The 13068-nt window shown below is 47.5% G+C and overlaps 1 protein-coding gene across 1 annotated transcript in view; it reads left to right on the forward strand.

The window, feature by feature from the left end:
• DDX46 (DEAD-box helicase 46) overlaps positions 1-13068 on the forward strand; it is a 395525-nt gene that overhangs the window by 277290 nt on the left and 105167 nt on the right. The window contains exons 19-20 of the mRNA XM_082254255.1: positions 3989-4222; positions 4368-4586. Coding sequence (XP_082110381.1) covers positions 3989-4222; positions 4368-4586 — 453 coding nt within the window. The remainder of the gene's footprint in view (positions 1-3988; positions 4223-4367; positions 4587-13068) is intronic.

The following is a 13068-nucleotide window of genomic DNA, read 5'->3' on the forward strand; positions in this document are numbered from 1 at the left end:
CTCAAGTTTAGCTTTAAAAGCAAAATACATTTAAAAAGTCCTTTACCCTTAAAGGGGAAAAAAATCATCCTTTCTCTTTCGTTCATTGACGGACACAGCTCTTTATCTTTACTTTTGGGTTATGCTGCCCCCTACAAGAGTTGGACTCTAGGCAGGAAAAAAAAACTTGACTACGCCTATGGGGGAGTCCCTGGGGATATACTCCCACTTTTGGCTATAGCCACTCAGTTTTTTTCTGCCTAGTCAGGAGTAAGGACCTAGTTGCTTGCTGGGATCTCTGGTCCTTGCAATTTACATGGATTTTTTTCTACCTTTTTATTTTGCTTTCTGTGAGAAGCTACTGTCGGGCTGGATAATCTAGATCCAGAGGGTCCCCCCAGTCTGGCCAGAGAGCACGCACAGGCCTCAACTCCGCGCTAGGTTGGCCGCGACATAGCCCCACTGGACAGAGGCTGGCCTGCAAGTTAAACGTCTCATGAGGGCGCATACGACCTAGTGTCGGCCTGAGCCGCAGCATTCCTCCTGGCCGAAAGCCACCCACATTCCGATGGAGTGATGGTCTGTCAGGAACGGTGCCCACCCTGTTCCTGGTATGGTAAGTAGCTGTCCCCCCCTCTACCCCTGGAGGGTTTTATGGTGGATGTGGGCCACTCCCTGGAATGTTCGAACCTCCGGGTTCCCCTCCTTCCCATGCACAACCCCCTTGTTTTATCTGTGGTCCTCTGCGGACTGTTGCCCCCCCACACCCCCCCTTTCCATTGGGGTGGGCTTACCTTTTTTAGGTCAGTCTGCGGTTTTGAGCTGAAGCTGGGGGGGGGTTGCCACCTGCGATAGGACGATTGATTTTTGGGAGGGGGCTGTGCCTGGTGGGGGCTCCCTTTCCTGCTGGGATCGTGTTCGGTGCTCCTGGGGTCCCCCCGGGAGCCGTGTGGCACCATCATTTTCTTGTACCTTTTTTGTGCTATGGCTCAGGAACCCTGTTTGTGTAGCCTCAGGGGTCATTTTCTTGTGCTTTCCTCATTTAGAAATGGTGGCGGCCATGGTTTTTGAGCTGTATGGGTGGTGATTCGATGGTGGGAGCCCCTCCTCATTCCCTTGTATTGACTCCTAGATTTTTTTTTTCCAGATCGCCTGGCCTTAAGTACCATCAAGGGCCAGGTTTCGGCCTTGGCGGTTTTCTTTCAATGACCATTAGCCAGACATTCCTTGGTGCGTACCTTTATCCAGGGAGTTTGACACATGGCTCCTCTAGTTCGTTCTCCATTGCTGCCATGGGACCTCAATTTGGTGCTGTCGGTGCTTCAGAAACCTCCCTTCGAATGTCTTCAGGAAGTTCCCCTGCTTACGTTGTCCCAGAAGGTGGCCTTTCTGGTGGCTATTACTTCTGCGCGCAGGGTGTCGGAGTTGGCAGCGTTGTCTTGTCATTCACCTTACCTGGTGGTTCACAGAGACAAGGTGGTTCTTAGTCCCTGTCCGTCATTCCTTCCAAAGGTCGTCTCTGATTTCCATTTGAATGAAGACATTGTGTTGCCTTCCCTGTGTCCCAGTTCGAAACATCCTAAGGAAATTGCCTTGCATTTCCTGGATGTGGTTCGGGCAATCAGGGTGTACCTGGAAGCTACGTAGTCTTTTAGGAAGTCAGACTCACTATTTGTACTCATTGAAGGACCTCAAAGGGTTGGCTGCTTCTGATGCGACCATTTCCAGATGGTTCAGGCTTATTCAATTAAGGATCAGTTTCCTCCTTTCCCTCTAGTACCTTACTTAGTGCCTCCTGGGCCTTCTGTCATCAGGCGTCAGTGATGCAGGTTTGCTAGGCGGCCACCTGGTCGTCTGTGCACACTTTCACAAAGTTTTACAAGGTGGATGTGTTGGCATCTGCGGATGCTTTTTATGGCCGCAAGGTTTTGCAGGCTGCTGTTAGAAGGACCTGGTCCTTTTTGAGGGTGTATTGTTTTTTTTCAGATGAGCTCCAGTTGTTCATGGTTCCATATTGCCTTGATGGCTATGGTTTAGCATTGGGAATTTTTTTTTCTTGCTCCTCCCACCCCTCATGTTTGGCACTGCTTTGGGATGTCCCAACAGTGAAGATAAGCAGCAGTGTCCGCCAATGAACGAAAGAGAAAATGGGATTTTTGACTAATCACAAAATCTATTTCTCTGATGTTAATTGACGGACACAGCACCACCCCTCTATGGAGTTAGCTTTCTTCTGACGTTGCTTGTAACAAAACTGAGTGGCTATAGCCGAGAGTGGAAGTATACCCCCAGGGACTGCCCCATAAATATAGTCAAGTTGTTTTTTTTTCTGCCTAGTGTCCTACTCCTGTAGGGGAGCATAACCCAACAGTGAAAAAGCTGAGGAGCTGTGTCCATCAATGAACATCAGGGAAATAGATTTTATGGTAAGTCAAAAATCACAATTTCAAGGCTGAGAGGCAGAAGTGATATCAGACGTCGCTCCAGTCCTCCAAGGGCATAGAGCCGAGTGGGGGCTATTTTGCTTTCACTCTTCCTGCCCAAGCATCCAACAGATCTGCTCCGGTCTTACTGACAGGTCTAAAAGTCTGGAGATGACCAGGAAGCCGGGGGGAGGGGGGTGGTGTCACCTCTCCCTTCGCCTCTAAAAATGATCCCGTGGCGAATCCACTGCCGGGGCTGCTTTTATCATAGGCAGAATCCGAAACACAGTACAAAATAATACTGGGGTTATGACAGCTAACTGCTACCATAACAATGGTATTTAATGTCAAATTACTGAGGTAAATGTCCTGTGGGTGGTCGTTTAGTGGTTAAATTATATAGATCATTAAGGTTCCCACAAAAAAAAAATGTAACCACAAAAAGGATCACTAAATGTGTAAACCCAAGTTAAGCTATATGCATACTGCTGGCCTCGCCTGATTTCTCCTTTGTTCTGGGACCTTTGGTATTTTCAACTGGTCCTATCTTAAAACCCACTGTTTAAAGGCCAAGTTCACCTTTTGCAGGTAAAAAAAAAAATGTGCATTTATCATTTTTTTTTCTAAGAAACCTGCAGAGTATTGCACCCATGATCAGCACTACTTGTAGTCTATTCATTCACAGAAAACTGAATGACACAGTTGTATGGCTGAGGACCGCATGGTTGCAGTGTTTTCAAATTGTGACAGCGGGTGTGAGAAAAAGATCCCCCACCCGTTGTCATCTTTGGAACATGTTCCAAAGGTGAACTTGGCCTTTAATATTTAAGTACACCTGATGCAAAGTACATTTCACTCACTAGAATTACAAGTTGGTCTGTAATAAAGCCAGATACAGTAATCTAAGGTTGTAGTTTGCTTGCAAGCACCATAAACTACCAAAGCATACATATTTGTTAATGTTCTGGCTCCCCAGACTGCCAAAGTTCTAATGCAAGGGCTTTCTGAATAAGCAAAAGGCTCCCATGTGGCAGTGCTTGGACTTAATGGTATGTTTCTTAGCCACCAGGATTGTGAAACTTTGACATGTTTGAGGCGATTAAATGAAGACACCTTGCAAGCAGTGCCTGCACAAACCATCAAAAGTTATCTGCAGCACCCTGTCATCACTGAATACTAAAGAAAATTCGGACACTTTTTTTAGTATAGAGTTATGTCGAGGTTTTGTTGCATTTTTATTGCGATCTCTAGCTCAATTGCATGAGCTCCGTTTTAGACAAAACTTGTTGTGAAAGAAATATAAGGGTAGACATTGCAGATGACCTGTAAATGTAAGGTTTAAAATGTTAGTTGCATGGCTGTTGTGCTGGCAATTTGGTTTCATTACTTTGACCTACAGATCAGATTAAAATCTTTTTTTAGTCTTGTCAGACCATTTATGCTGAGCTCTCGGCATTGAATTGGATTTCTGTTATTGAGATATATATATATATATATATATATATATATATATATATATATATATATATTCTCTATAGACACAAAAAATGTCATTAGTAAATAATTTTGTTCCTGTTGATTTTCAGATTGATGAGCAGATTGAGACAATGTTCAATTCCAAGAAGAGAGTAAAAGACATGGCAGGGCCAGGTGTACAAGGAGGAGGAGTTGGGTCTGCAGGTGCCGCTGCTGGTTCTGGAGGATCTTCTGCTTCGGCTAATGCTGGTGCCCCCACTGCTGGAAATGCAGAGAAGCTAGAGATTGCAAAACGCTTGGCTAAAAAGCTCAGCGTGAACAAAAATCTCGGAGCAGAAGCCCAGGTTTGTTAAATATGGAGTGGGAATATTTTTTCTTTTGCTGGTTAGCATGTTCATGTTCATATTCTATTTTTGTCATATCTGTAAGATCTCATATTCTATTTTTGTCATATCTGTAAGATCTCATTCTAACTTTCTTTTGCCTCAGGATGTGATGCAACAGGCCACCAATGCTATTCTCAGGGGGGGAACTATTATGGCCCCAATAGTTTCTGCAAAAACTATTGCAGAGCAGCTGGCTGAGAAGATCAATGCTAAACTTAACTATGTCCCAGTTGACAAACTAGAAGAGGAGAAGCAGGAAGCTGGTGCAAATGAATCCTTTAAGCGATATGAAGAAGAATTGGAGATTAATGATTTCCCTCAGGTAAAATCATCAAACTGCTGTAATTTTAACCTCTTTCCATGAGGATGTTGACGTCTTTCTGTGATCTCGCTTTCCGTGCGCCCCCTGCAGTGTGCATTGGCAGAGATCTGTGACCGCTGTGTCCAATCACAGCTGATCACAATGTAAACAGGACTTGCCAGTTATCAGCAGTCCTCTCCTCGCACGCTGTCAATCCACACAGGGGACATCTGCACTGATAATAAGGGCACTGATCATCAGTGTTCTGATTCAGTGAAGCTCCAACATTGCCGCCAGTCAGTACCCAGCTGAACTGCCCCTTCAGTGCTGTGCTCGGTCCCTATCAGCCCAGCAGGGAGGTAGGCAGCTTTACATTGGCTTGTGGAGGAGCAGCGCAGAACCACCACCACTACTAGGTTTGAGGGGCCAAGGAGGTGAGAGCCATTAGGGCATTTTTTTCTTTAATTTCAGCGCGCAGGTGGATAAAGTGGGCGCCGCATGTCCTGATCCTGAAGTTATGATCTGTCCGGCCACGGCAGCCACCATCCTTTCCCTTGCAGAGTGATACTCTGAAGTGTCTGTGCAGGAGTAAGAGGTGTGGGATTCCAGTGGCGGGTGCACGTGCATGCATAGTCAGGCAGCAGGACATGGAAGGTACAGTGATTACACATTACAGCCTCAGTACCAACATATACAGCCATATAAAGTACAGCCACAGAGTGTTCCTACTGTATATGGCTGTATATATTGATTCTGTGGCTGTGCTTTATATACTAATACTGTGTCTGTGTTATATTCTGATACTATGGCTGTACTGTATTTACTGATTATATGGCTGTGTATTCTGATACTATGGCTGCACTGTATTTGCTGATTCTGTGGCTGTACTTTATAATCTGATACCGTGGCTATAGTGTATATACGGATTCTGTAGCTGTACTGTATACACTGATTCTGCGATTGTAGTGTATACACTGATTCTGTGGTTGTAGTGTATATACGGATTCTGTGGCTGTACTGTTATATTGATTCTGTAGCTGTACTGTATATACTGATTCTGTGGCTGTAGTGTATATACTTATTCTGTGGCTGTAGTGTATATGGCTGTGTATTCTGATACTGTGGCTTTACTGTATATGGCTGCATATGCTGATACTTATCAGCATATACACTACAGCCACAGTATCAGTATATACACTACAGACACTGTATCAGTATATACACTACAGACACTGTATCAGTATATACACTACAGACACTGTATCAGTATATACACTACAGACACTGTATCAGTATATACACTACAGCCACTGTATCAGTATATACACTACAGCCGCCCTGTACGGGTACAGATGGACAGTGCCACTGCGGTGGCTTACATCAACCACCAAGGGGGCACCAGGAGTGCCCGGGCGGCACTGGAAGTGACCAGCAATTCTGTCTTGGGCCGAGACTCTTGTCCCGGTGATCTCGGCAGTTCACATTCCAGGTGTGGAGAACTGGCAGGCCGATTATCTGAGCCGCCAGACCCTGGACCAGGGGGAATGGTCTCTACACCCGGAGGGGTTTCAAATGCTGTGTGGGGATCCCCGGATGTGGATCTGTTTGCGTCCCGGTTAAACAACAAGGTAGGAAGGTTCGTGGCAAGAATGTGCGATCCTCTGGCAGACGCCTCGGATGCGCTGGTGGTGCCTTGGCACCGATATCGTCTGATGTATGCCTTTCCTCCGATTCAGTTGTTGTCCAGGTTCCTTTGCAGGTTGGTCTCGGAACCAACGTTGGTGATTCTGGTGGCCCCGGACTGGCCGCGCCGATCTTGGTACGCGGACATCGTTCAACTAGCCGTCGAGCCTCCATGGCGGCTCCCGTTACGGGACGATCTTCTCTCTCAGGGACCGATCTTCCATCCTGCTTTACAGTCGCTGGCTTTAACGGCGTGGCTGTTGAAAGCCAGGTCTTGAGAGACAGGGGTCTCTCCTCAGAGGTCATTCCTACCTTGCTCAAAGCACGGAAGGCCTCGTCTGGTAAGGTTTATTACCCTACCTGGAAGGCTTATTTTGCCTGGTGTGAAGCCAGGGGCTTCCCTCCTTGTTCCTACTCGGTGGCGAGGGTGTTGGCCTTCCTACAATCTGGTGTGGACCAGCGCTTTGCGTTGACCACGATTAAGGGCCAGTTATCTGCACTGGCCGTCCTTTTTCAGCCCCCCTGTGGCGTCTTAACTCGTTGAATCGCACCTTTATTCAAGGTGTGCCTCATTTGGCCCCTCCTCGGAGGGCGCCTCTACCTCCAGGGGACTTGAACTTGGTTCTGTCTGTTCTACAACGTTCTCCTTTTGAAAACATCAGGGAAATTTCTTTGCCTCTGCTGTCTAAGAAGGTTGCCTTGATCACTTCTGCCCGCAGAGTGTCGGAGTTGGCGGCTTTGTCCTGTTGCTCCCCTTACCTGGTGGTTCATAAGGATAAGGTGGTCTTGCGACCCAACCAGTCTTCCCTTCCAAAGGTGGTTTCTGACTTTCACCTTAATGAGGACATTGTTTTGCCTTCGCTCTGCACGAATCCCAAACATCCTAAGGAGTTTGCTTTGCATTCCTTGGATGTTGTCAGGGCGATCAGGGTTTACCTGTCGTCCACTGAATCCTTTCGGAAGTCAGTTTTTCTTTTTGTCCTTCCCGAAAGGGTATGGCTGCGTCTGCGGCGACCATTTCAAAATGGATCAGACAGACGATTGTACAGGCCTATTCGATTAAGGAACGGGCACCGCCCTTCCCTGTCAAGGCGCACTCTACCAGAGCGGTGAGTGCGTCCTGGGCCTTCCGGCATCAGGCTTCGGTGGCCCAGGTGTGCAAGGCTGTGACTTGGTCGTCTGTGCATACCTTTTCAAAGTTCTATAAACTTGATGTTCTGGCATCAGCGGATGCCTCTTTTGGCCGCAAAGTTCTGTGTGCGGCAGTGCCCTAAGGGGGCCCTCGTTTTGCAGGGCCCGGACTGTTGGGGGTGTTTTCCCCCTTGTTTATTTCCTTTCCTGGGTTGTTGCTCCAGTTGAGCTTTTATGTTACCGGAGGATACCTTTCTGATCACGTAAGATTCCTTTCTCTGATGTGGGTGCTGCGTTGCCTTTCTGATGGTTGCATTTCCCACCCCTCATGTCTACACTGCTTTCGGACATCCCAACTGTCAGAGGACGTAAGAGAAAACAGAATTTTTGTAAAATCTTACCGTAAAATTCCTTTCTCTGAGTCCTTTGACAGTCGCCGCCCCCGCCCCTCTATTTGGGGTTCTTTGGACATTAACTGCTTGCTACCAAACTGAGTTGGGATGGCTGATAGCAGGGGGGGTATTGGACCAGTGGGACAGCCCCCATAGGGGTGTGTATGTAAATTACTTTGTTTTTAACAAGTCTTATGCCTAGCTTGCTCCTATGGATAAGAGGTCAATACCCATTGGTGAAGACTGTATGAGTGGGCGGGGACTGTCAGGACTCAGAGAAAGGAATTTTACGGTAAGATTTTACAAAAATTATGTTTTCTACCTCCACTGCCGTGCAAGATAAGGCACTGGTGGGCGCACTAGTTTGTTTGTGATACCCTGTAATTGGAGGACGCAGCTGCGACTGAGGCGCATGTTAAGTTTGGCACTCACAAGCCATCCAGAGCGGCAAAGGTTTTTCCAATTCCTGCGTATTTTGACAACATGCTCAAAAAAGAATGGGGCCGCCCAAAGCGTTCCCTTGGGGTGCCTAAGCAGATTGCTAGACACTACCCTTTTGAGGAGTCCCTGATACAGCAGTGGACTGTGCCACCAATGGTGGACCCTCCGGTCTCGAGACTGAATAAGGCTACCATTATCCCAGTGGAGGAGGATCTGGAGGATAGGAAGGCAGAGGCTGTGGCCCGCAATATGTACTCCCTGGTGGGGTCTGTTTATAGTTGCCCTTGTCACGCAAACATTGACTGAATGGGTTAAGTTACTACGCCGTGACCTGGAGGGGAAAAGAGTTCTCTCTGCCTTTGAGGAGCTGTTGGACCAGCTGGTGCAGGGGCTTCAATTTGTTTGTGATGCCGCGCTGGACACTGCTCCCATATTGGGCCGACTGCCGGTTTCGGCAGTGGCCCTTCGGCGTATACTTTGGCTAAAGTGCTGGTCTGCGGATCAGACTTCAAAGATGGCCTTGACTGATCTGCCTTTTCAAGGAGATCGCCTGTTTGGGACTACCCTGGATGACATCATTAAGGGTCTCGCAGGGGGGGGAAAGAGTACCTTTCTTCCACAGGCTAACAAGGGTAAGGACCCTCGTCGCAGAAGGGGTCCCTCCTTTTCGTCACACAGTTTTTTCATCCCTCAGTGTGAGTCGATAAGGCAAAGCCCTTCAAGGCTCTCTCGGGAGGTTCCAAGCAACCCTGGTCTGGCAAACAGAATTCCGGTTTATCCAGACCTGCGGACAAGACCTCCTCGGCCTGAAGGTGCGCCCTCACCCATCTCCTCATGGAAACCTTACAGGACAACTACATGTCTGTTGGTGGATTCACCTACTAGAAAAAATGCAGTGTTGGATCTATTAATTACTAATGACCCAGACCTAATCTCAGATGTATGAGTCCGGAACAACCTGGGTTCTAGCGACCACAGGACGATCACATTTAGCGTAAATCACAATATAGAAAGGCAAGAGGGGAACATAAGAACCCTAAACTTCAGAAGTGCAAACTTTCCAAAACTGTGCACAATGATAGAAAAAATAAACTGGGACCAAACACTAGGAACACTGTCCACAGAGGAAAAATGGGAATGCTTTAGGAACATATTAAACAAATGCAGCTCGCAGTGCATTCCAATGGAAAATAAATTTAAAAGAGCCAAAGCCAAACCTGGCTGGCTTAGCTGTAATGTAAAAAAACTTATTAGGGAACAAAATGGCCTTCAAGAAATATAAATCGGAGGGTACATTAACGGCTTTCCAGCAATACAAGGAATCAAATAAGAAATGTAAATACGAAATCAAAATGGCTAAAATCAACTTCGAAAGACAAATAGTGGAGGATAGTAACAATAACCCTAAGAAATTCTTTAAATATATCAACAGCAAAAAAACGAGGTCAGAGCATGTTGCACAAATAAATTTCAATTTATTCATAAATAGCATTGACGGGGTCATTGGCTCGATCTCAGTTTTTGCAGAGGACACAAAATTGATCAGGGCAATAACTTCACATCGTGGGGCAGAAATTTTACAGAAGGACCATAACAAAATAACAAATGGGCAAATACATGGCAAATGAGGTTTAATGTGGAGAAGAAGCGTAAGGTATTGCACTTGGGGACTACTCTGGGGAAATCAAAAATTGAGAAAGATCTGGGCGTCTTAGTAGAAAATAGACTTGGCAATAGCACGCAATGTCAAGCTGCAGCTGCCAAAGCTGGCAGCATATTAGCATGCATAAGGAAGGGGATGTATTCCAGAGATAAAACTATAATCCTACCACTTTATAAAACACTGGTCCGACCACATCTGGAGTATTCTGTCCAGTTCTGGTCGCCAGTCCTCAGAAGGGATGTGTTGGAGCTGGAGAGAGTCCAGAGAAGGGCAACTAAACTTATTAGGGGATTAGAGGACCTTAATTACGAAGAGCGTTTATAAGCGCTTGATTTATTCTCTCTGGAGAAGACGCCTGAGAGGGGACATGAGAGCGATTTACAAATACCTCAACGATGATCTAAGCATAGAAAAAAAACTATTCGGTCGCAAGGAATGCATGAGGACACGAGGCAATACAATGCATTTAGAGGAGAAGCGTTTTAACCTCAGGCTATGCAGGGGCTTCTTTACAGTAAGGGCTACAAGACTGTGGATTTCTCTGCCACAAATGGTAGTAACTGCGAAGAGTATGGCTACTTTTAAAAGACTCTTGGACGTACACCTCAAGGATCGAAACATTCAGGGGTATGAGAAAGGATTCACATCTGCACAGATTGAACTGGATGGACTATTGTCTTTATTCAGCCTCAACTACTATGTAACTATGTGATATTTGGGGTGGGGGGGGCGTCTTTGCCGGTTCCCGGACCTTTGGCTATCCTGGATACCCGAGAAATGGATTCAAGAGGTCATACGGTCCGATTACAAGATCGCGTTTGATCCATCCCTCCGGTAAGGTTTTTCCCTTCCAATGTGTGACTTTCCCTGGATCGCTGGCTGGCGCTCTGGGGCAGTTCAGGACTTGGTACAACAGGGGGTAATCGTTCTGGTTCGGTGTGTGGAATGTTTATAGGGCTTTTATTTAAACCTGTTCACGGTTCCCAGGAAGGAAGGCAAGCTGCGTCCAGTCCTGGACCTGAAAGCACTAAATTGCTTTGTGCAAGTTCAAAAATTCGAGATGGAATAGGTTCGCACTGTAGTGGCCTCTCTACATCGGGGGGATTTCCTGGCCTCCATAGACATCAAAGATGCCTACCTTCACATCCCAATCTGTGCAGTACACAAACGGTTTCTCCATTTTGCCGTGGGAGAGGATCACTATCAGTTTGTGACGTTGCCCTTTGGTCTCACCTCTGCTCCTCGGGTCTTCACAAAGGTGTTGGCCTCAATCCTGCCGCTTTTGCGGCAGCGGGGGATATCGGTCCTGGGTTACCTGGACGATCTGCTACTTCGTGCGAAGTCTCCTACAGTGCTGAAAACAAATTTGGAAATCTCCATGAGAACTCTGGAGGAGTTCGGATTCTGAACCTTCAGAAGTCATCCTTGGTCCCTTCCATGAGACTGGACTACCTGGGCCTGACATGGGACTCATCCTCAGCCAGGGTGTTTCTTTCTCCGGAAGAACTCCAAAAATTTTAAACTGTGGTTCAGCTGTTGCTGTCCAGCAAATGGTCGTCCCTTCTAACCTGTATGAGAGTTCTGGGACTGCGATCCCCTTCGCCCAATACCACACGAGGACCCTCCAGAAGGAAATCCTTCCCAAATGTAACAAGAATCCAAATTCCGTGGGCATTCAGATCCAGCTGAGCCAGGTGACCAAGGAGTCCCTGATCTGGTGGCTTCGGTCCCCGATGCTCAAGCAAGGGAAATCCTTCCTTCCTCTATATATTGGATGATTGTCACCACGGATGCAAGTCTTTCCGGGTGGGGGGGGGAGTTCTCGTCAGGTTGTCTGCTCAAGGAGTCTGGTCCCTGGAGGAATCCAGGTTACCGATCAATGTTCTGGAGCTGAGAGCAATCCGGCTTTGCCCAGTCCACTGGACCGAGTACCTGCAGGGTTGTCTAGTGTGCATTCGATCGGATAATGCCACGGCCATGGCTTATGTAAATCACCAAAGGGGCACCAAAAGTGCCCTTGCAGCCTTGGAAGTAGCAGGCTTCCTTTGTTCGGTGGAACGCTTTGTTCCAGCTCTCTCCGCTGTTCACATTCCAGGAGTGGAAAATTGACAGGCAGATTTCCTCAGTCGACAGGCCTTGGATGCAGGGGAATGGTCCCTCCATCTGGAGGTGTTCCAGCAGTTGTGCCTTCGTTGGGGCACTCCAGATGTAGATCTGTTGGTGCCTCGGGTCAACAGAAAAGTACAGAGATTTGTGGCCCGCTCCCGGGACCCTCTGGCAGACGCCGTAGACACGCTGGTGGCCCCATGGGGTCAGTATCAGCTGATGTATGCCTTTCCTCCTCTCAAGTTGCTGCCAAGACTTCTTCGTAGGATCGAGGCGGAGGGGATTCCAGTCATTCTTGTGGCTCCGGACTGGCCTCGCCGAGCTTGGTACGTCGACCTGGTCAGGCTAGTTGAAGACTTCCTCTCAGGGAGGATTTACTGTCTCAAGGGCCAATCTTCCATCCTGCTCGTCGTTGGCTTTGACGGCTTGGCTGTTGAAAGCCCGGTGCTGAAGGACAGAGGATTGTCTGCTTTAGTGATTCCCACTCTGCTTAAAGTGAGGAAAGCGACTTCTAGGAAGATTTATCATCGGACGTGGAAGTCGTATATTGCGTGGTGAGTCTCATGGGGCTTCCCCTCGCTCTTACTCGGTGGCTTGGATCTTGGCTTTCCTTCAACGGGGATCAAAAGTTGGCCTCCAGGGGGTGCAACACTTGGTACCTTCTGTGTGACCTCCGTTGCCACCTTGGGACCTTAATTTGGTGCTGTCGGTTCTTCAGAAACCTCCTTTTTGAAAGTATTTTCCGAAGATTCCCCTGCTTCTTATCCCAGAAGGTGGCCTTTTTGGTGGCTATCACTTCTGCGTGCAGGGTTTCGGAACTGGTGGCGTTGTCCTATCGTTCTCCCTACCTGGTGGTTCACAGGGATAAAGTGGTACTTCATCCGGATCCGTCCTTCCGAAGGTGGTTTCCAGTTTTCAATTAAATGAGGACATTGTGTTACCTTCTTTGTGTCTTAAGCCAAAACATCCTAAGGAATTTGCGCTGCATACTCTGGATTTGGTTTGGGCAATCAAGGTGTACTTGGCGACTACTGAGTCTTTTTGAAAAGTCAGGTTCGCTCTTTGTACTCACGGATGGTCCAAAGAA

Source organism: Pelophylax lessonae, assembly GCF_965119305.1.
Source record: "Pelophylax lessonae genome assembly, chromosome: 4".
Classification (NCBI taxonomy): Eukaryota; Metazoa; Chordata; class Amphibia; order Anura; family Ranidae; genus Pelophylax; species Pelophylax lessonae.